Below are 24,728 nucleotides of genomic sequence, written 5' to 3' on the forward strand. Positions count from 1 at the left end.
CTCTTGTCCTGCACGCTTGTGGCAGAGTTGAATTGTCTGTGCGATCCATCGTGCAATGGTCTTTTTGGTTACTGCTTTCCCCATGAAGCTGTTTGCGAATGACACAAAGAACTGTTTTGTTTTCCTGTGTCCCTTTGTCCTGTCAATGTAGTGCATGACTGCCCTTCTGGCGTCCAGGGTGTGCAGAGCTCGCTCTGCGCTAGTTGTTGGTTTTTGGAAAAAACTCGGTATCTGTATAGACTGGTTCATGTGAAATTTGGATACCACCTTCGGCATGAAGTGTGGGTCAGTCCTCATCACAACTCTATCATTGTGTATTTGTATGTAGGGTTCTTGTAGCGTCAGCGCTTGAAGCTCGCTTACTCTGCGTAAGGACGTTATTGCAACCAGGAAGGCTGTTTTCATAGTTAGCATCTTTAGGGAGGCCTTGTGAAGTGGTTCAAAGGGCTCTTTCATGAGTTCCGTTAGGACTGTGTTCAAGTTCCATGCAGGTGGCGGCACCCGCTTGGGTGGTGCGATCCTTTTCGCTCCTTCTAGGAATCTCTTCACCACCTGTGATGTGAAGAAACTCCTGCACGTTTCTCCCCTTGTGTAGGCGACTATCGCTGCCAAGTGAACTCTTAAAGAGGATGAGCTAAGGTTCTTCTCCAGCAAGTGCGTCAGGTACCTTAGCACTGTGGAGTCCCTCTTCATTTTATTGTGAAGTCTTTCTTGTCTGCACCATATTGTGAATCTTTTCCATTTCGCAACGTAGCACTTCCGAGTGCTGGGCCTTCGTGCCTCCCGAAGGACCCTCAGGGTGCTTTCTGGCAGTCTCAAATGTGCGAACTCTATGTCCTCAGGAGCCACGCTACTAGGCTCATGCTCTCTGGCTCTGGATGAAGTACCTCCCCGTTCTGCATGGAGAGTAGGTCTTTCCTCCTGCTGAATCTGTGGGGTGCACACTGTGTCATCTCCATGATCTGCGAGTACCATGTCTGCCTCGCCCACTGTGGTGTGACCAGTATCAGTGTCATGCTGCTCGCTCTGCACTTGCTCAGCACTCTGTGTATCAGTGGTATCGGGGGAAAGGCGTAAGCAAATGTCCTTGACCAATCTATCCATAGGGCATTCCCCAGTGACCCCTCCTCGGGCTGCCTGGATGCGAAGTTTTGGCATTTTGCATTCTGGCGTGTGGCAAACAGGTCCACCGATGGTGTCCCCCATCTGTCGAACAGGTACCTTGTCTCCTGAGCATTGAGCTCCCACTCGTGGGATGCCGATGTCTGCCTGCTGAGCCAATCGGCTTGTATGTTGTCCTTCCCTGGTAGGTGTATGGCTAGCAGGTCTATCTTGAGAGGGATGGCCCATCTCCATATCTCCTGCGCCAGCGTTGAAAGCGGGGCTGACTGTGTGCCCCCCTGCTTGTTGATGTAGAACATCGCAGTGGTGTTGTCTGTTTGTATCAACACCTTGTGTTTGTACTGTCTTGTTTGAAAGGCTTTCAGTGCAAGGAAGATTGCCTTCAGTTCTAGGTAATTGATGTGCTTTGCCGCATCTGTTGGCGTCCACAGTCCCCTCACCTTGAGCTCCTCCATGTGAGCGCCCCATCCCTTCAGGGATGCGTCTGTGGTGATGGTCACTGTTGGCGTTGGGGGCGTTAGAGGCTTTCCCCTTGTTATGTTCTCCATGGTCCACCATGCCATCTCCTTCTGCACTGCGTGCGTTACAACCACTAGATCCTCCCAATCGCCTGTAGCTTGTGACCATTGCTCCTGTAGCCATTCTTGAATGGGTCTCATGTGGAGTCGTACATTTGGTACCAGGTGGATGCATGATGCCATCATGCCCATGATCTTGCTCGCAGTCCTCACTGTCCGAGCTTGTCCCTTCCGGTAGAGGCGAGTTTCCTTCACCAGCGCCCTCGCCCTCTTCTCGCTGGGGAACACCTTGCCCTGTAAGGTGTTGATCTGTGCTCCCAGGAAGATATTGACTTGTTCCGGCTCCATTGATGATTTCTTCCAATGGATGGAGAACCCCAGGCTTATGAGCGTGCTCGTCACTGTATGTGCGTGCTGCTTGCATTTCTGGTATGAGTTTGCTTTCACCAGCCAGTCGTCCAGGTAAGGGTATACGTGTATTCCTTGCCTTCGTAGGTGCGCTGCGACTGCTGCGAGGCACTTTGTGAAAACTCTTGGTGCTGATTTTAGTCTGAAGGCCAGTGTCGTGAACTGGTTGTGACTTTCTCCAATGGTGAACCTGAGCATGTGTTTGTGCTTTCTGTTCATTGGGATGTGCAGGTAGGCGTCTTTGAGGTCTATTGTGACCATGAAGTCCCCGGTCTTGTGAGGGATCGTGAAGACTTTCATCTTAGCGTCGAAATCTTTCTTCCGCTGCATGATGTTCTCCATTTCGGCCTCGAGGCGCCTTCTCTTCTTCTCCATCTCGGCCGCGTGTTCCGCGTCGGATGGGTCAGCCGTTCTTATCGGCGCTTGGTTCGGTGCCGAGCTTTTCGGTGTCGAAGTTTTCGACGTCGACGTCGAACCGGGTTTTGGCTCTCTGGTCGTCGTCGTTAGTTTAGGGTCTTTTTCCCTCGGCGTCGATCGATCCATTTCGGGGACGATTTTTGACGTTTTCTGCTGATCAGCAGCTCTCGGCGCCGGAGACTCCTTCTCGGAGGATCCGCTGGGCCTGTGAGTAGTCGCGGACGCCGCCTTCTTTGGCGTTGGCGCTTTCGGGGTCTTGCCCTCGATTTTTAGAGACTCAGAGTCTCTCGGGTTCTTGGGGGCCGAAGAGTCTCCTACCTTATCAGAAGTCTTCGTGTAATCGGTCTCTACGACCGTGTAGCTGTCGTCTTCGGCGGCAGTGTTGTCTTCTTCCTCGGAGGACATCCCCAGCTCGTAGAGGGACGGAGTCGGGGGCCTTCCCTTGCAGGGTGGCGTGCGCTACCCTCTGTCTCTCCCTCACACGAAGGGTCTTCGGTGCGAAGGCGGAGCAGGCGTTGCAGTCTCCTCTTTCGTGGTCCACCGGTAGGCAAAGGTTGCAAACCGGGTGCTGGTCCTTCTGCGCGTACTTGTGGTGGCAGTTACGGCAGAACTTGAACGGCGTGTTGTCCATCATCGAGCGTCCAGGGGCTCCCTGGTCGCGTGTTCGTCGACGGTCGTCGAGGATCTCGATGAAAAACGCCTTGTCCTTGCTGATTGTTCGTCGATGAAGTCCCCTGGAGTCTTCAGATGACTTCTCCTTGTGTTTTCTGTCTTTTCCTTTCTTCTTTCTCCAAAAATGTCTGGAGCCCAAACGGGAACGATCCAGACCCGACCGCGGAAAAAAAGAATCTGAAGATGGCGCCCAAGAGTGGGAGCTTCCGCAGGAAGCATGCCGACGTCACCGGAAATGCACCCAAGGGGGTGTGACGCCGACGCCCACCTGGGCTACGAAAAAACCCACAAAAAAAAAAAACAAAGAAAAGACTACGAATCCGGACCCAACCACAAGACCGCGGAATAATGCACAGCATAGTGAATCCAGAAAGATTCACGCTGCAAAATCTCTTGTTCACATGCCTGCTAGAAGGAGAAATCACTAGCAAAATATGAAACCTAGCAAAGCAAATATAATAAATGAACAATTATAAGAATAACCCCATCAAAAATGTTAAACTGTAAGTCCCTTCTTGAAGTAAACAAGTATGATAAGTCAAAGAAGCTTTATAAAAGTCACTCACGAATGGTGCACAATATAAGCCACAGTACCATGGGTCATTTAAGGTGTTTAGCCAAGTGGGGTATCCCAACCCAGCCTCCTCCAGGCTCTGACCAGAGCAGGACAGGCCCGCTCTTGGCCCCAGCACTGACCACGCGTCCCACACAGCAGGATAATTAAGGTGCTTTTGAGCTGGTAGCTTGAGGCCCCGCCCCCTGGAAGCAGCAGCCAGCAACTGCGCCTCTTGGAGCATTGGTGAATGGAGAATTCAGTCCCATGATACAATGTGAGTCCAGGGAGGAGAAGTACCCCAAAGGTTGTCTTCAAAGCATCTCACGCAGCTGGATAACCAAGGTGCTTTTGAGCCAGTAGTTGAAGCCCCGCCCCCTGGAAGATGCAGTTGGCAACCGCGCTTCCTGGCGTGTTGGTGAATGGGGAGTTGAGTCCCCTGATGTGATGTGAGTCCAGGGAGGTGAAGTGCCCCAATGGTTGCCTTCTAAGTGTCCCCAAGGAGGAAACATGAATATCCTTTTTGCTCCTCTAGTTGTACCCCATATGTCTCTTCAGCCCTCTTGATGAGGCTGTTGTAGAGGAATTAGTCGTCTGGTGCAGATGGCCTCGAAAGGTAACTGCCTACCCCCTCCTATGAGGATTTGGCATTAAGATTGTGCCATGCCTCTTCGGTTCTGGTCATCTAACCATCTAGGCTTCGCGGGAATAAAGAATTCCTGCAAGGATTTGTGGAACTCCTTCTTCCTTTGCAATCAGACAGCAATTTTGGCCTCAGGCCGTCTCTTCTTCTGTCGGACCTCGAGCACTTTTGTTCAGTGTCGGTCTCTTATTGTGCATGGATGGCTACACTCTCTCTAAAACTTAGCCCTTGTCTTTCGCGGATGGTTGGGTTGAGGGTTTCAACTGTGTTTTGCCTCCATTGGATATCCCTTGGTCAGGATCCGTGTGTCTCTTATTTCTTGGCTGACCTCCAGTTGACAAGGGCTTTGAAGCAGTGGCTACCTTTGGGGGCTTATTGTCTGAGGACTTGGTGACTGAGCCTTTTGGCAGTTTAGTTACCTTTGGCTTCTTCTTTTCAGAGTCCTTTGCCACCTTTTGCGCAGCTTGCTTCCTTTCAGCATCTGCCGCATAGATCTCGGCGTCTGACTCTTTTCGATGAGCTGTTTTGGCCACCTCAATGCTGTTCTTCTCATCGCTGGATAAGCAGAGGTCTTTGATTGATACATGCATCTTATGTGTACTGGCCATGGGGCAGTGCTCTAGCCTCTGTAATCGACGTACCTTGAGAGTCTTGAGAACAAACTCGGTGCAGGCCTTGCAGTCTTCATCTCTATGGACTTTTGACAGACAAAGGTTGCAGACTACATGGGGTCTCTCTGGGGAAACTTGTGGTGGCAGTTGGGGTATTTTCCAAGACCCTCATCTGCCTCACCCCTCTTCATCCTCCGAACATGTGGTTGTTGCCGACGGGGTCCCCTGTTGGGATAGGATCCCCTTCTGTTTTTGTCACTTTCGTTGTGGTCTTCTGCGATTTGGTTGATCTTCTTAATTTTCTCTGTTTTCCCCAAAAAACTTCAGAGCTCCGAATTTGTGCTTCCAGACCACAGCGGAACAATGAATCTGAAAATGGTGATGACGTACAGGAACTTCAAGGGGATGGACATACCACCACATGGTGATCGACAATTCCACAAAAAGAGAAAAGAAACAATCAAGAACGATTCTGGACCCAACCACTAGATGGCGGAATAATGCACAGCATGTGAATCCAGAAACTGATGCTGCAAAAACACAAGTTGCAATATATCAGTCAGAAATATATTTTCGTGAGGAGAAGGGGCAAAGAAGGCCCCACCCATTTGAATCTCAATCACGTGTCAATGCTGTGCGACAGCAGTTGCAAACGATTAATGTCATAACGCTACCTCAAAGGACAATGGATATCTTGTCTCACAAATATATTTGCCTGCTGTGCAGGCAGTGTTTTGTATTGGGTATACACTTTTCTTAAAGGTACACACATGATTTGCTGATATGGCGAAATAGTACCCTTGGACACGGTGACAAATTCTGAAGTATATTAATATTTTATGGTGACAAGGCACTATTATAGGTATTAGCTATTCAAATACTGATTGCATACAACAATATTTGTTACATTTCAAAACTACCTGAAAAACAAATGTAAGCTGTTGAAGGAACCGTTTTGTTTCAATTTATCCAATATTATGTTGAGGGAGGAGTGCCCCTTCATCCCCCAGCAATGGTCAGATTCAATTGTAACACTCATTGGCTTGTGAACTAGGAGTCTGTCATAATGTGCTCTATAGAAACAATGTTAGATTGCTTCACATTACTTTGCCAGTGATAGATACATGATGGGAGACACTTAACTAGAAGAGAGGCTTACCACACCATCAGTCTTGCCAGTCACGGCCAGCCCTAGTGACGGTCCACCTGCCAGGGACTTCTTCAAGTTCTCTTTCACTGCGGTCAGCTGCAGCTCCAGGTCAACTCGCCGCCCTTCCCTCTGCTTGCACTGCTCCTCCAGTGCTGCCACCCTTTCCTCCAACTGCTTCTGCTTCTTACCTGGAAGAGGTAGGGGAATAAATGCAACCATAATCTGTGAAATTTAGCATGCTATGGTTTGGGATTCAAAAATTGGAACATTCTAAACAAAGTTTGCAGCCAATATCTAAAACATACTTAACACTCACTCTCTAGGCATGCGGAGGACAATTCAGCTTCAAATTTCAATTTCAAATCAATATAGGTTAAAAGGAATGTTTCAGGAATTCATGATTATATCATATTTTTAAGGTGCAAGGGGCCTTGAGCAGTCACATTTATGAACAGATTAACATTTTGCTTCATAAGGCTTCGGCTTCTTCTTTTTGCGTCTTTCGCACCTTTTTCGCGGCCTGCTTCCTTTTGGTGGCAGCCGCGTAGCTCTCGGTGTCAGACTCTTTTCCACAAGCTGTTTTGGACTCCTCATGTTTTCTTTTTCGTCGCTGGATAAGCCGAGGTCTTTGAGCGATACCTGCCTCTTTGGATACTTCAGGTTGTACTGACAATGTCTCGCCCACTTAGTGAGAAGATTTAACAGACACTCCTAACCTTCTGGCTAATTCTGTGTTTGCAACTGAGGAAAAACTGCGTGAAGTTTCAAACATGTATAGCCTATTGAAGGATTTTAACATGCTCATATTCTACTGCAAAAGACAATTGTTAATGTCATGTTCGAGAATACCTTGCAATCCAAAGAAGCATTGGCACTGGCAAATCCAATCGGTCTAAGTTAACTGACATTTGGCTTTGTCAACGCTTGTTTAGTTTTGCTATAGTTTTTATAAAACATTATTGTGGGAGCTGCCACATCTTCACCAATATATAAAAAAAACAAAGAAGAAAAACAAAAATATTTTTCTAATCTCAAAAAGCACATATTACCATGGCAAGCCTGACTTTTAAAGAAACTACTTTGTGTGGATGTGACCTTGGTGAAAAAAAAGTAGAAAGCCAGGACCCGTTGCACCATGCTGTAGTGGGTGGTAAACAACTGTCACCCCGCATCCGTAACCCTGCATGTTGTTCCTATGCGGTTGTTGCACATACCATTACCCCGCAAGTACTTACGACTTGTGGAGGGGGGTGAAGGTGTTGGATTTAAAATCCAATACCTTCCCTACAGTACGCACAGACTGGAGTTGGAATAGTACATTTTACTATTCCAACATCCAGACCCCCTCTGCAAGTCGTTGTAACGACCGTGTTGTAACAACATGTGGGGTAATGGTATGCGGGAAAAAGAGGCATATTCGTAGTGGGCAGGAGAAAAATGAGCATGACAACAACAAACCAAAGGATGACAAGGGTTGACTGAAAAACCCCTATATGTATCTTAAATATATAATTGTGCAAGCATATATAAATTTACTAGTGTTGGCTAACACCAGACTTAACAAGCATTTGTAATGCAATAGGTCTCGCATTTGCGCGAGTTTAAGCTATTGGCATTGTAAATGACAATGTCTTTTATTTATGTTTTAAAAATAAAACCCAAATAAAAGGCATTGTCATGTATAATGCTAATAGCTCAAACTCGTGTGAATGCAAGACCTATTGCATTGCAAATGCTTGTTTGAAAAACAAAAGGAGTTGAAGCTGTGGTAAAGGAAAGCGGGGCAAAAAAAGAACCTGAAACATGTAAACAATGGAAAACCAGAATAGTTCTAGTTAAAAACGTTTTTTATTCTTTCCAAACCATAGTTGAGATTTGTATTTAGACGACGGGCGGAAGGGGCGTCTTATTCTTCATCTGGTTTGACATTGTGTTCTTGTGCCCAATCTGTATATGATGTTGTGATGATGACGTAGGGGTCGAAATGCAACGGCCGTTCCAGCCACTGGCACTAGGAAAGAAATCCACTAGCATAGGGTTGGCTATTGGGGCTCATTACCTACACACTTTATGCACTCTCTGGTGTTGCCTCTAAGATACACATTTTCATTTTGTTGTGAATAATAATTTCTGCACTGCGTGATATTTGTTTTTCGTTGAGCACTTACTATAGCCTGTAAGGAAATGCAGCGTAAGGTGAGATGAATAGTCAACTGGCCGGTGAGTCTATACCCCATACCCCCAAAAAATAATTTACAAGGTAGATACATCCAAAAAAATCTGCCAATTGACAAGATATTTAATCGCTAAGAGGGCATGTGTGTGCTTGCTGCGTCTCTATGGCCTGGCCACTGGCTAGGGCCCTACAGGCGGGCCGGCTTTGGAATGGAAGCGATAGCATTCTTCAAGTCTTTTGTCAACCATAAAAAAATACCACACATAGAACCTCAAACATAAATGCCCTAGTGTGTGCAACTGTGCAGGTTAAATAAACGCTGAAGGTGGTGTTCTTATTTGTTTATGCGGAGCTGGCAGCCATGGCCGGTGGTAGGTGTAACTGCAGGGCGGTGACGTAGGGAGGGGGAGGGGCAGGGTGGAGGGTTGTAATGTAAGGATTACAGACTTTAACAGGTAAGTAAACATATAAATAAATAAAACGAATTTGGTTGCGCGCACTGCATCGCATTTGGTGATGCAGTGCACACAACGAAATTCGTTTTATTAATTTATATGTTTACTTACCTGTTAAAGTCCGTAATCCATACATTACAACCCCCCACCCTGCCCCTCCCCCTCCCTACGTCACCGCCCTGCAGTTACACCTACCACCGGCCGTGGCTGGGAGCCGGGTTCATGTTCTTGACTGGCAGGATGTGCCGGAATAGCAAGTAGGAGACCGAGGAGTAGGCGCTAATACGGGAACAGCACCGCTACGTAAGTGCCCTGAAACTATAACACATTTTAGGGGTGAGTACAAAACTCCTGATGTGTGGAGGGCGCATTCATTTGATCTGTGGCTCTATCAGAACATTTCACAGCTGTGCTTTAAATGTTACCCATTTGGATTATTTGCTATATTAAAAGTATACAAGGACCTCGAAATGGCACCTAGACTTACTGCAGTTAAACTCTTGTACACACCACTTGATAACCTTGAAGATGAAGGGGAAAAATATACCCCGTAATGTGAAACGTTTTAAACTACAAACTCAGCTTCTTCAATTTGTCAGGATATTTTAAGCAATTTTACAGCTTGTTTCCAAAGCCCTGAACCAGTTAGTTCTGCGAGTCAATAAACTGCTACCTACATCATTATCGTATGAAATCTCTTTATTGATGTGATAAAATTGCCACCATCTTCGACTCCTTTCCTAGGAAAAATTGCTCTGACCTCACCCACAATTTTAAAGCGAATACAACTCCCGACCCAGAACCTTCCCAGGTCTTATCTAACTTCGAAGAAATCTCCCTTGATCTCTCTCTAGCAGAGCTATCCAAATGTAGATCTGGCTCACCAACCGACCCATGGCCGGCTAAACAATATAAAGCCTTGGCCCCTCTTCTTAACCCTATCCTGAACAGCATCTGGAATGACTCTCCCCGGACTGGTATTTTTCCAGACTCGTGGAAGCACGCACGACTAGTCCCTATCCTTAAAAAGACCAACACTGACCCCAATGAGCCGGCCAACTACAGACCCATCTCCCTGTTACCGGCTCCAGCTAAGATACTGGAAAAACTAGTGCAAAAACAACTGGCAAGCGTCTTAGAAACCCACGGGTCATTCCACGACTCACAACATGGATTTAGACAAGGTTACAGCACGGAATCAGCCCTGATAGAGATGGCTGATGCTGTGCGTTGGAAACTTGATGGAGGATCAAGGGCGGTGTTGGTGCTGCTGGACTTGTCGGCAGCATTCAACACCGTCTCTCACTCTGTCCTCCTTGATCGTCTCCACTCCAAGGGCATTCAAGGTCAGGCCTTGAAGTGGCTGTCCTCTTTTTTGTCCAACAGGACTCAGGTGGTTTTTACCCCCCCCTGTATACTTCTGATAGCCGGCCACTAAAGTGGGGAGTCCCTCATGGCTCCTCTTTAAGCCCCCTACTTTTTAAAGTTTATTTCTCCCCGCTTGATGAGATGATTGCTCAGTCTGGAATTAAAGCCACCTCATACGCGGAGGATATCCAACTCCTGTTCTCCTATGACAGACTCTCTCAATCCACCTTTGATCCCTTAAAAGACTGTCTGCGTAAAATTGCATGCTGGATGGACAACAACTGCCTCCGACTTAACGCTGGGAAAACCGAGGTCCTTTTCTTCCACCAGCCGTCCCCCCTGGACTCCAACCTTTGGTGGCCACTCGATCTGAGCCCTCCCCCCTCTCACCTAAGGAATCCGTAAAAAACCTTGGAGTCAGATGGGACTCCAACCTTTCTTTTCACAACCAAGTACAGACAGTATCAGCAGCCTGCTTTTCCAAAATTAGGATGGTTAAAAAATGTATCAACTTTCTCCCTAAGAACACCAGGAGAACCATAGTCCAAGCGCTGGTTACATCTCACCTGGACTATGCCAATGGTCTGTATATTGGTTTGGCCGCAGGGCTCTGCCATCGACTACAAACAGTTCAAAACGCAGCAGTTCGACTAGTATGTGGCATTTCCCCCAGAGAGCACATCTCTCCACACCGGCGCTCGCTTCACTGGCTGCCAATACAGAAGAGGGCTGAATTTAAAGCCCTCACACTGGCTCACAGGGCAATTAAGGGAAAAGGCTCTGCTTACCTTTCCTCCTATCTGCGCCCCTGCAAGAATGTTAGATCTCTTCACTCCAGTTCCAAAAACCTTCTTACCACCCCTAGATTTAATAAAACACGTTCTGGAGGGAAAACCTTCCAAGCTTTCGCCACATCCCACTGGAACAAACTCCCTCTTGCCATCCGGATGATCCAGGACGAGCTTCCTTTTCGTAAGGCACTAAAAACATTCCTCTTTTGCTAATTCCCTCAGGAGTAAGATTCATTTACACTCTCAGGAGCGCCGGGACACCCTGTTGGGGTAGCCGTGCGCTATATAAAACACACTAAATAAATAAATAAATAAATAACTACACTTCACAATCGCTTTATTAACCTTCTTGCATTCTTATATAAGCTTAAAAACGAAAAGGCACTATTTGCTCACTCTTTTTAAAAATGTTTGTGGGGGAGAACTCACAAACCCCAACTTATGACGGTCGACCAAGCTCACTCGGCACCGCCCATTCACCACAAACTTTTACGCCTCACCAATTTTAGATGTCACCAGCCGCCACTGGTGTTGCTTGCTATTATCCCATTGCCTAACACTCAGTAATGACCTTAAACAATAGGCAGAGTTGACCTCTGTGGGATTTTTATCTCCCGACCAGCAGATCACAGCAGATGACAGTGACGGGCGTTTAACCACTTGTCGTTTTAGCGGCTAGGAGTAGTCTGCATGCTCTCTTTTGTGTTTTGGGTTGCCTGACATATTTAAAATAAGTAAAGGCAGTTAAATCGACAGACGGTTTTGTTTTCATTGATCAGTTGTTTTTTCCTTAAAGGATGAGTATTTTGTGGGTTTAAGTTAGTCTTGCATGATGAAAAGTTTTCTTCCCTAATCAAAGGTGGTTAGTCACTTGTCATGGTTCCTACCTTGAAGCGTATGTTTTTCTTTTGTAAGCATACTTATGTGGTGCTCTGCGCCCTCAGGCGAGCCGTGAATGTCCATCTCTGGTGTATGTAAAATTCTGTCCAGCTAGAGAAGTGCTTGAATTGATGTTGGTGATCCCCGTGGCTCACAGACCTCTCCTCCAAAAGTCCGTCTGCAGAAGCAGAGCAAGCCTGCACCTTTCAGTGAAGCACCGAGCGCCTCGGGGACTCATGGCGCTACCCTCTGCCAGAGTGTATTACACACGTATGTTAGCACGAGAGTGGGAGTCGGTCTGGAGCGGCTTATTCTTTCCTCAGCTTCATTTACCTCGGCTACTGTAAGAGCGGTTGCGAGACGGCACCGAGGAGCCAAGAAATCTTAACCCGGACGTGGGCAGGAGGCGGCGGGAGCGGCCGTTGGGGACTGTGCTACTGTTGCCCCCACGCTCCTCTGCCGCCGCCTCAATTAAGAGCACACCTGGTGGTGCCCAGCTTGGACAGAGAACTCTTTATGTCTGCTCCAACCTGTGTGTGCCATAGGTTATTGGTTAATATGTCATAATTCTTTAAAATCCATCTGTCCAGCGATGGTGCTGACTTTCCACTATCATGCATAGTATTCCTGCCTTGTATACACACCTGAACCTTCTGTGAACAAGGCCCTGTAATCCCGCGCCGCTCGCAGAGAGCCATTGTGAGAAAATAATTAAAGAAGTACACAAGCGCGGTCGAGGCGAACCGCACTGAAAATAAAAGCAGACTGCATTAGTAAGGAGAAACGCTCCCTTTTGGCCCGCATGGCAAAATAATGAAACAAGATTAACAAGCGTGTCCGAAGCAGACCACGCTGAAAGCTGAAAATAAAAGTAAACAAGCATGTACAATGCAATGGTCTCGGCTTTATTAAAGTTAGAGCTATTGGCATTGCAAATGGCATTTTTTCATTTTTTTTTTTAAACATAAATAAATGGTATTGTCATTTACAATAGTTGATCATTAGAGAGTAGTAGAGAGTATTAGCGGACACAGAGCCATACACACACAGAGCCACACACACACAGAGCTACACACACACACACAGAGCCACACATACACACACACACACACAGAGCCACACACACACACACACAGCCACACACACACACACAGAGCCACACACACACAGACAGAGCCACACAGACAGAGCCACACACACATACACACACAGACAGAGCCACACACACAGAGCCACACAGACAGAGCCACACACACACACACACAGAGCCACACAGACAGAGCCACACACACACAGAGCCACACACACACACAGAGCTCTCAGTCCAGTAACGCCCTAGGGAACAGAGGCACGAAAAACCGGATCACAAGTGTTGTAATGGCATGCGATGCAACAATGCATCGTTGTAACAACTTGCATTGTAAACGATGCATTGTAAAGGTTGCTTCCCGCTGCTTCCATGGTTTTTGTACTGCATGCACATTAATTTTATTAACATTTTTGTATTTTTCCATGCTGCTATGTCCTTTCCATTAAAGGACCAAGAAACGGATGGTGCAATGTTTTAGTTAGTCTAAGGGCATACTGGGAATTAATGTGAAATGTGCACTCTCTTCGGTTTAATGCTGCTTTAAAGGAGATGATTGCCGTGGACATAGCTGGATTAAGTCAAGAGTAATTAGACAAATGTGTTTAAAATGTTAATGCTTACTGTTGCACTTTACTATGCTATGTCGTTTTATGTATTAATGCTACAAGAAAAATGTGTAATGTTTTCTTGATCACTTGAAAGTATCTTCTCAATGGAAAAAAAATCAACATTTAAAAAATAAAAAAAAACTTAACACATTAGTGTCAGCTCCCGTCAAATCACTGGCTTGCTTGGCATGAGGCTTTGCCAATTTCGCCTTGAATCAGCACCATTTAGTCTCACTGTCATGCTACAGAAGAGCAGGGTTGGAATGCATGAAGGAATATTTTACATCTACATCCCTGATTACAAGTTCAAGGTTACATTCCAATCCTTTGGCAAACAGGAGTTTGCAGAGGAATCCGAATTACCAGTTGTGTGATAATTAGCACAGTTTCACAGTTTTCCCCCCAATAAACTCCGGCAGCTCAAACCTGTTAAAATATAGCAGAGAAAAGGCCTGAAAAGGGCCAAAACATGTAGGGCACGATTCCCAAAGGTAAAGTGAGACGAAAGTCTAACTTTACGACTTTCGGTATTCACGAAGGGCATTGGCTACTCGTAAATGCCCTTTGTGAAAACTTAAAGTTGAACTTTACGGCTTTCGGTGTTCACAAAGGGCATTTACAGTGTTTAGGTTCTTGCTCCCTCATATCTGTATTATCTTCTATTTTTGTATTATCTACATTGTTTTGATGACCTACGTTCCAATTATGCCATGCTACCTCATACCTGTAATATATGTAATATTTTTACTATCTACATTGACTTGATGACCTACCTTCCTACTATGCTCCCTTGTTTCCCTACCCTTCCACCTGCCTTTGTAAAGCGCTCTGTTATCTGCAAAGATCTTGTTCGCGCTATATAAAACTTTCAAAATAAAATAATTAAAAATTTACGAGTAGTAAATGCCCTTTCTGAATACCGAAGTCGTAAAGTTACACTTTCGTCTCACTTTACTTTGGTGAATCGGGCACGTAGAGTTTGGTGTGTTGCCTTCTGCTTCTGTGTACTGTGCTTCGTTTCAGTGTTGAAAAGTTAGCTGTACCATATCTGGTAAATACGTCACACCAACATGCCAGGTGTGGTATATACCCCACTCTATTCCATACAACTTAAAAATCAGCGCCTAAAAGTACATTCAGCCATCACACCTTTTGTCACATTCAGTTCTTTATCTCGTACATCTAACGTATACAAAATGCAACCCCCTGTGCTATTTTTTACTGCAAGACGCATTGCTTCACTTTCAAGCAAAACAAAGGAGTTTCTATGGATGCTAAAGAGTTGTTGATCTAATGGTTGGCGTCCCTTGCAACCACATTCAGACCATGGGCTCTTGATGAGCTGCAGCGCGCTCAGCAGCAATCCTGCTAGTGCTGCTGGACCGCTGGTGCTCAAATAAAAATGTATTGCTTTCAGCAGTTTTTCTAAAGCCAATAAGTATGGCCTGTAATTGGAAATGCAAGCCAGTTCTATTCGCTATACCATTGTAGATTGTTTGAGGGGTGTTTATTGACAACTCATCTGTGATGTGTGTGGTTGGCACTGCACCTGCGGTGTGTGTGGCTTGTAAGTCACCCGTGGGTTGTGCTTTGTTGGGTTTGGCAGGTCGTTCCATGTAGACAGGCCACGTTTCCCTCCCTGTAATATATGATAAATCAGTGCATTCTGGGAGTTGTAGTGTCGATGTCCTCCCAAACTCGATTAACTGACATGCCTGCTTAGTGAGGTATTCTAACCGGACGCCCAGCCTGTGAAATGCGCCGCCTTACCCCTGGCACCAGCGCTATCTGGCAGAGCCAGACACACCTGTGGTGTGTGGGCGGTGGCAGCATGCCTGGGCGCAGGGGGCCCCAAGATAACAGTATCACGTGGGCACAGCACGTGAGTCTGTGAGATTTATGAATGACGTCAGGCGCTGGTGGTGTAAACTTTGTTCACTTCCTTGAGGTGCCGGGTCCCACTTCCTTGTAAATAGAAAATCGAGAATGGGCACCTGGAAATGCTCAAGTGTGAAGAGGCATCTGCTGGCCCTGCAGAGGGGCGGCGCTAACAGGTGGGGGAGGGTTGGTGTTGAAAGGAGGAGCATTCCAGGCGTAGAATTTCAGTTCTGCTTAGGGAACACTCCTCAAAATCTCTGCGGGTCTTGGGGTTCAGGAAGGTAACTCCCAAAATGGCTTCATCAAATGTCCCCCCGAAGTCTTCTCACCGCATATGAGCAGGTAATATACCTCAGTGGGTTTAGGCACTTGCTTCAGCGTTGTGTGCATCCTGAAGATCAGTGCCCGTGACGGTGTCCTCATTTCATCCTTATGACGTCGATGAAAGGAGGAGCATATCTTTCGTTAAGAGTAGCATCAGCCTGGCCTCTGTCAGTGTGAGCAGTACACCCATTCCAGATGTCTTCTGCCGGGGCTGATACTTGTGGCGACAGTACTAACAAGACACAGATCCTACTTAGCGGGGTGGCGCTGGACAGCTCGGGAGCGCTGTTAGGAGCTAATATTGGTCTCACATTTTAACATTTTATCGAAAGTCCACCCCTGTCCCACTGAACCGGGAGTGAGAACAATTCACTTCTTAAATCTTCGAATATTGTAAGCGCTTGACTTGTAATGATTTGCAGAAAGGTCCTTTCTCAGATTTTATAATGCTGTAATATTTATATGTTGTTTGATGATGTTGTTAAAGGGAGTATCATTGCTTACTTTTAATATAGCGCTTACTGTGGCGGTCTATGGCTTCAAAGCAGCGGTCATAATAGCCGATGCAATACACCCAGACATGCCAACCCTCCCGATTCAGGCGGGAGACTACCGATTTCAGGGCTAGCCTCCCGATTCCTGCAAGCAAAAACCCGATTCCTCTGGGGTTTCAGCTGACAGGGCTTGGTATTGTGTAACGTGCTTATTCTTCCAGCAAAAGTCAGAGTGGTGATGCAGGGGCTCTCGAAGGGGTGAAAAACCAATTAAGCCTCATTAAAAGCGCATGGTCTTTTAAAGACCTGTGAAGTACTCCGGGCGGCTGTGTGTGTGTGCCCAGGAAGCTGTTTCAGGGGGTGGGGGGGAGGTGGGGGTAGGTGTGTGAACGCACTGCCAGCAACCTGCCAGGCCAGGCAGTGTTCAACACTTGCATCACCCTCTCTCTGCCGCCATTATGCTCCATGCTTCTGAAAGGTAAGAAAAAGAACGTGCATTTGCGTTTCAAATGTCCGATCCTACAGCAGCCACTTCCAAAGCCCATAGAGGTCAGTAACCCGATTAAAGGCCACATTCTCCCGATTTTTTTAAAAAAAATCTCTCACTTTGCTCTTTTGAAATGTTGGCATGTATGTACACCATCCAGACACTACTAGCAGGTTGATTTCATCTTCAAGGCGCTAAGTGCTGCACGGATTTTTCACTTCTGGAATCTGACTCTACTGGGCTCTAAGAGTTCCTGTAGCAGTGCGTTTATCAACAGAGTTTGCAGAAGGCGCACTTTGTGTCTCCTGTGCCCTCGGGAAAGTCACTAGGCTGGTGAATACTCTATTAATATTGCACGTATGTCAGGCGGGTCACATGACGTATCTGATGACAAACAGCACAGCAGCCCGGCGCTATTTTCGCAGAGTTCACAAACCGAAGTGCACTGTCAGTTTAAAATAAACTTTAAAAACAAGAGCCCACTCCCTGGTGAATTGGTGCAGTTTTATGTTTTTAATGATGTGTCGCTTCACGTCTTTGTTAAGCACGGATGCCAGGGCCAGAATCACGCAGTGTATTCCAAATCTGGTTATTCACTGTGATGACGTAGCAACAGTGATAAACAAAGTGACCCGATTGCTCCAGAGAGCAGAGCGTAGGGCGAGGAGGAAGAGAGGGCACAGAGGAGGGTACGGGAGGGTGGAAGAGGCCAGATTTGTTTTTTACATTTTGATCAGGGCGGAGAGGCCATGTTATTTATGGCTCACCCTATTATTCCTCTGTCCCGGAGGATCAGTTAAGAACAAGGGCCGATGACTTTGAGGGGCCATACATTACATAAAAAAAGAACAAATAAATCGCAGAAAGGGCATGGCGAAAAGACTACGAGGAAAATAAAAAAGTATTATATCGAGAGAAGGTAAGGATATATCATATGGAAATTCAGCAAGCCCAGAACTTCTTCTATGAGACAAAGCTCATCAAAAATGCTGTGAATTCTCCAAGAGAGATGTTCAGAATTACAGACTCAGGGGAGGGCATCCGGAAGGGGTGGAAGTTCACTGATCTCCCTGGCTCGTGGGTTGCGGGCCCCTTCACCTGGCCTGCCGCTCACAGCTGCTCGTCGGTGGGCGAGTGGGGGGGGGGGGGGGAATGCAGAGTCCTCTGAACCAGTAAGGGGGCTCTTCACACCCCACAGGGAGGGGACGTCTCTGGAGCAAGAGTCGTTTGTCCCCTCCACCCCTGGGGTGAGGGCCCGCCTCTGTCACCATCAGGACAATGTCCCCTTATCCTCCCCTTGGAGAGGGGCTGATTGCAAACCCCCACACCCAGGCCATTGTTGGCAGAATGTCTGACTCCGCCTCACATTAACGCGCCTCAACACAACAACAGCGCTGCTCTGCTATTTATTTTATTTGTTTAGTCGCGGTTTTCTATAGCGCGGACTTGGCTCATGGGCTTTAGAGCGCTTTACAACAGAGCAAGATATGTGTCCAGGGTATCAAACAAGATACAACTGCAAATTACTAACTGGAAAATAAAGTGTAGCCGCTGACCTTGCCAAGAGAAAGACATTGGAAAGTTTGCGTTAAATATACGATAGTTTAAAAAAAAAAAAATTGTCGTCCTCTGTAATGTGTATCACTTTACAATACTATCTTCCGCGCGGCAGTGAGGCCTCCGCCCCCCCCCGCTCTCTGGAAGTCTTTAGGTGTAAGATGGCTCTGTGCTCTCCCGGTACTGGCGACCCACCTCCACATGTCCCTGCTCTGGCCTGGAGCATGAGAGCAGAGCAGACAGCGAAGGCACACTACACCATACACAGCCCATAGCCTGAATGGCTACTGCTGGCATTTAAATAATGTATTTCTTGTTCAGTTTTCATACTGCTCCAAAAGCACGCGACGTTAACGTGTTTTCACTGTTCGCTTTTAAGGCAGTTGTACAAGTGCGCCCCCAAAAATCACAGTGCACGAATTACTTCTCTTTGCTAAGTTAAAAAAAAAAAAAGTAGCCTAGTGCGGAGTTGTTAACCTGCAAATGGCAGGCCCGTATGCGTGCTTCCTCTAGTTCCTAGTTAACCTCTCCCTAGAATGTTTATTCTACCTCATCTACTAAAACCACGAGGATGTTGCATAAGATGGCAAAAGGTGTCACAGACTGCGAACGCGGAAGCCATTATTCCGGAAAGTATTGGGGGGTGGGGACGCTCGGAACGTGAGCGACGTGCACCGACAGTAAATAGCTGAAAGGAAAGCTGTCTGTGTCTGGGTGCACGACTGACTGATCTACAATCTTAGATGCACCTGTGTCTGGGTTACGTATTTCTACAGTGTCAAAGCACAACCACAGACACCCCCCCTCCCCCCCCCCCACCACCACACACACACACACACTTCAGTTTTCAGCAGTGTATATCGGCGCAAATGGATTTCGGATGCAATCTATATTTTATTTGAGGAATGTGCAAATCTTTCCTCTGTTATAACTGATCATCATATCTTTGTAGTTCGCTGGTCACCCAGGCAACCAAATATTTGATGATAAATATGCATCCCTTTTAAAGTGTTGTTTTGACTCTTGTATTATGAAATAGAAGTGTAGTACCGCACTGATCGTTTCATTCACGCGTGAGACTAATTTAAAGCGCATTACATCACAAAACAAGAACGCGGCGACCCAGGTTGACAAAACAGCGTCCTGTCCCGAAGACAACAACAATCACAACTAGAAGGGGGGGTGGGGGGGGAGGGGGCAGGCGGGCAGCACAACCTTCCTCCAGCTTCGGTCGGGGGAAATGGCAAAACAAAAGCGCTGGCAAAGTAAACGCCCACTTCCGAATGACGATGAAAAAGGGGCGGGACTTGAAAAAAGAGGCAGAAACGCCCACAGATCACATCAAGGCGGGGAAAATAGTAATTGACACACATCTCTTCCAATGGCTAGCCTCTATTTACAAAGCTAGCCAATGGAAGAGAGAGGCGTGTTAAAGCACCACTGTTGAAGTCATGAAATTTCGGCTCCGCCCACTGCTTACGCAGTGCGACGGTAGCCTCAACCTAAAAAGAGTGCATACAGACTTATGAAGGATACCGTGACAGGCCACAAGTAAAACATCTAGTCCGGATGGGCCATCCCAAAAGGAGATAGGGCGGTAACAAGGAGGGACTAAGAAGCCTCCTTTTTAAGTGGAAGCCAGCGTTTAGCATGGACGATGACGCCAGCCTATCAAAAAGATGGGCGGGGCTTAAACTCCACTTCTGGAATATCCCGATTACAAGAAGCCTCGCAGAGTGAGCAGCGCATGCCAGACCAAAAAGGACCCAAAATGCTAAAAATGCCTGATGGCTTCTTTCCCACGTATGCAGGACTTTTGAATATTGTTGCGAATCCTGTGCTTTCAAAGTCTTTATACCTAAACGTCAGCAAGTCACACTTCTTATGCAATTACAATACAGTACAATTCTTCAAATACCCAGTAGTTGACAAAGCAGTTAAAAGAATTTCTTAAATATTTTGGACTTCGGCCACTCCCAGATAGACACAGTACTCTGAAGAATATCTGAAGTTGGGCGTGGTGAAGTAAGTCAGTGGCTTTAAGGATACAGATGTCTGGAAGTAATCACAGAAGGAAATTTCATATGTGAGGGAATAATGATATGTCCAAATGATATGTCCTATCCTCCTAAAAGGTGATGATCACAGAGTAACGTTAAACTTCAAAGAAATACTGACACTGCCCTGGCTGTCTGACACCACAGTCAATGCAAGACATTCCTGCTTACAAAACCCGAAGAGAGGCATTCTGTTTGCAGCCACCACTAGATGGCAGGAGAGTGCACAGTATGTGATGTACAACAATGCGTGCTGAAGGGAGAGGTATTATGGTCGATCCATCGCTGACAGGAGTTATGATCAGGGCCACTGGAATTATGCGATTGTGCGGCTGTGGCGATTTTTGCATAATTGTAGATTTGCTGCATTTGCCACATAATCCATTATTTGCTGCATAATCTGCAGATTTGAACCCATAAAAAGTTGGTTCTTGCTCAAACAGTTCAAATGTTAGTAAAAACAAAGCAACACATGCTGCTGTGCAGTGGAAGGCCCTTTGCAAAGGTTGCCTGGACACCTTAATGCAGCTTATTGCTATATTTGGGTGTTATACCGGTACTAATGAGGCAACTAATACCCTGACGCGGTAAACAAGCTTAGAAATAACAAAATAATGAAGTAGTACCATCACAAAATGTGCTGCATAATGCCACATAATTTACCTTTTCCTGCTGCATAATTTACTCAACCCTGCCGCATAATTTGAGCCACATTATTCCAGTTGCTCTGGTTAAGATACACTTATGCTTAGGACTTCCTACCTGTGCTCGTCTTCAACGCCTCCTTCAGCTCCTTCTTCTCCTTCCGCAGGGACAGCAGGTCATTGCGGATGGACTCCTTCTCTTTCTCCAGTTTCTCCTTCTCACTTACGAAGCGGCGGGCATCCTCCTCTGCCCGATTCTTGCCATATTTGTACTGGTTCACATCTGCAGGTAAATACGTAGGAGAGGAAGGGATAAGTGTTAGACAAACAGTCAATAATCATGTCCTCAAAAAATTAGCCTAGCATACGGATGGAACATACTCGAGGCATGGCGCTTGATCTTGACTTGAGGGTCTATTCGGCGGGACTTCTCGCTGCAGGACGACGCGTGACGTTTCACCTGCGTACCCAAAGGACGAGAGGGCGCATCCACCTGTAAGAGAGCAAGGGACAGAAGAACTGTGTAAGAACAGACAGCAGAACGTGCATCGGAGTGGAGGACAAACCTCTAGGGAGAACTTTCCTATAAAATATCCAGTGAGATACAAATCCCCTATCACTCTACATGCTTTTAATCAAGACAAGATGCACTATTTTAATAAACAGTTATTAAGTGACTCTCAGTCATTTTATCCTCACAATTTTCTTTTTCAATCTACACTTTTAGCACCCTCACTTTAGGCTCATCTCGGCAGATAACACCAAAAAGATCTCTGGCAAAGAACCCCATCATCGGGCCCCCATTAGGTATTGCAGCGCCAGCCCAATGAGGAGCTGCCCGATGATGAAGCATTTCACCTGATTAGGTGGGTGAGGTCTCTTGCTTCTGAATTTTCCAATTCCTCCAACCGCTCCTTCAATGGGGACGACACCTCCAGAATCTCTGATTTGAAATTTTATAGGAACAGCATTGTCTAGTGATTTATATTTAGGAGCATGTAGGTTGGACCTTTGTAGGCTCCTAGTCTCCCATTTCTTGTTGAGAAATGGGAGTAGGCATTAGGACAAATCGAAGAGAGGCAAGCACTGTGTTGCAGCATTTCTCAAACAATGAAAAAATATTTAAAATGTTCACTATTTTACTGAATAAGGCTCACAAAGATTCTTTTTTACCAACACTTTTTGCACGTTTTTAACACAAAAGTATAGAAAGTATTGTGGTTACTGAGCAGCATTATGGATCTTGGATTCTTCTATAAAAGTTGGGTTTAGCACACTGGATGCACAAGCATTCCAGAAGGGAAATAAAAAATAGATTATACATATACTCCAATTGAAACTAGAGAAGCAGAGACATGCATAATGGAATGGACTCTAAGCAAATAAAACTTAGTGATTGCCTTGTCCTTTTAGCATCTCCCATTAAAAGAATAAGAGTGGCACATATGATTCTCAGTGGCAGCTGGCAGGGAACATGGGTGGCGGGAAGCGTGTGTGCGAAAGAAAAACTATTTTTAAAAAAACATTTAATTCATGGCCGCCATCTCTCCTCCCTTGTTGCTTCTCTTCCTGGCGAGTCCTGGAAGCACACAGGCTCCTCTAAACCAATCACAACACTGCATCACTGTGGTTCGGCGTTCAGACGAGGACTAGGAGCCTATGCATGTTCTCCAACCAGGTTATGCTTTACAGCCAGGTGGAGAACATGCCAGGTGTGCATGACTGTTTGGCTGGACCAAGACCGCCACCCAAACTGTCATGCGCACTTAATGTGCACAAAACACTCAACCCAGGCTGTAAACCCTGCCCACCCTAACCCAGCCCCATGGCTACAAAAAATACAATGATTATAACGATGTCATTATCATTTTCTTTTTTCTTTTTCCACTGCTCTGAGAGCAGTGGGGCAACACTTCTCCACCTTAGCGGAGGAGCTGTCCCTGCAGATTCTGTAGTCTGTTCGTACCTTCTCATAAGGGACATCGTCATACTCTCGAGAGTCGGTGCTACTTCTGTGTGACGAAGTTGCCCACCTGTAGAGGGAACACATAAGCAATATGTTTTACAAATTAAAAAGCACTTCTTGCCAAACGTAAGTTCAAAATTTACAAACACAATATATTAAAATATTGAAACACTGAATAAAAGGAGGGTAGTAGACAATTTCAGTGTGCTTAGGAAGTCCAGGTGAAGGAGCAGCATTTAGAAATTTAATTGAAAATGATGATTCCGAAAAGCGCAATATAGAAGGATCCCTAATTAGTGAGCATCATAAGAAATATGGGTAAACGGAATATTATGCACAATGACATTTCGGGGGCAATAAAGAGTAAACAATGGTTGTTATGAAGAATCCAATCTGATTAAAAAAGAGGAGGGCCTACTGATGCACGAAAATACAAAACAAAAGAGACAGAAACAACTTTCACCATACATACAGTCAGTGCTTAATTTGTTATAGAATGGGTGCTGGAACCCAAAGCTCTGCTCAGAAACGGCGACTGCTGCCTTTAAATGTCAGTGTGCTGAATACCAAGGCTGCAAGGTCATGAATCAACCTCATGACTCTTCCAACCTCTATCAGACACTCCCTCCCCATTTATCTCACTCGTGCAAGTTTCTGCATTCTCTCTTTGTGGCTTTTTCTCTGTCTTTCCTTCCCTACTTCTTTCCCCTGTGTGTGCTTTTCTCTCTCTTGCTCGCAGTCAAATTCCGAATGAGGAAAAATTTGTGCCGGTCCACAAAAATGATTGCTTGTGGCCCCCATCGGCTCAAATTAAGCATTGCATACAGTAATATTTTGAAGAGTCCATTTAGGGAATCGTGAAAATATGATGTAATAGCTCATTGTGGGTGATAATAAGGAGAGAGGAAAGCCGATTAAATGGGAGCATTGCGAATGGAAAGGAAAAGTAAGGACCACTGTGAGCTTAGAGAGAAGTAGTAATAACATTGGACAAAGAAGAACAACCATAGAAGTGTAGAACAATAATTGGATTAGGAAGGAGTGCAAACTCTGTTTTACGTCAGATGTGTCGGGGGACATTAGGAAGCGTTTAAGTTAGAACTGAGATTTAAAACAAATTGCTAGAAGACAGCTCATAGAAGAAAGAAAGCAAATGTTCATATCACATACATATGATATGAAAATCAAAAAGGGAAACTGTCATGTTGTGTATATTTCATTTTCTTAAGTACCACCTTCATCTCTTCTGCTCTGTAACTCCAGCTGTGACACTGTCTTCTGCCATGAATCACACCCACTTTCAGACTTGTCTCACATATAGGTTTTCCAGAGTCTAATGCAACTTATACACTATAAATAATATCCAGATCTTTGAAAGGCATAAATTAGTTAATAGTGACATCTGTATTTACACTGTCACTGTCAATGGCAGAAAAGGGGTATTTAGCAAAAGTCAAAACTCATATAATAATAATAATAACACCAACAACAATATTAATAGGAAACAGCGGAACCTGATTTAAAAGGGATGAGTGGGATGATTTAGATGCATTCACCTTTCCCTTACGGTTAAAAACACAATGTGCTATAAGACAGTTGGAAGAAAAAAGAAAGTAAGACAGATATTTCTATCATCCACATAGAAGTGATTTGAAAATTACAACAGAGCGAAATTTGGCACAGGTTTATATAATACATGGGTTTCTGTAATTCCGGTCAAAAATACAGTCCTAACTTAAGATGCACCAAGTCGCCTATTTTAAAGAAAATACGTCAGAACTCAACTACATCAGAACTTATCTATTATAAGGTTATTACAGTCGAGTTTTGACATCACAATGCCTGCCACCAGAGCCAGCA

The 24,728-nt window shown here is 45.7% G+C and overlaps 1 protein-coding gene across 1 annotated transcript in view; it reads right to left on the reverse strand.

Annotated features, from left to right (window-relative positions):
- The window catches only part of AFAP1L1 (actin filament associated protein 1 like 1), a 142,977-nt gene that overhangs the window by 18,609 nt on the left and 99,640 nt on the right, over window positions 1-24,728 (reverse strand). The window contains exons 14-17 of the mRNA XM_078652987.1: window positions 22,869-22,935; window positions 21,284-21,395; window positions 21,021-21,185; window positions 6,104-6,282 (exon numbers count right to left, since the gene is read on the reverse strand). Of these exons, the coding sequence (XP_078509113.1) occupies window positions 6,104-6,282; window positions 21,021-21,185; window positions 21,284-21,395; window positions 22,869-22,935 (523 nt within the window). The remainder of the gene's footprint in view (window positions 1-6,103; window positions 6,283-21,020; window positions 21,186-21,283; window positions 21,396-22,868; window positions 22,936-24,728) is intronic.

Source organism: Lissotriton helveticus, chromosome 7, assembly GCF_964261635.1.
Source record: "Lissotriton helveticus chromosome 7, aLisHel1.1, whole genome shotgun sequence".
Taxonomy (NCBI): domain Eukaryota; kingdom Metazoa; phylum Chordata; class Amphibia; order Caudata; family Salamandridae; genus Lissotriton; species Lissotriton helveticus.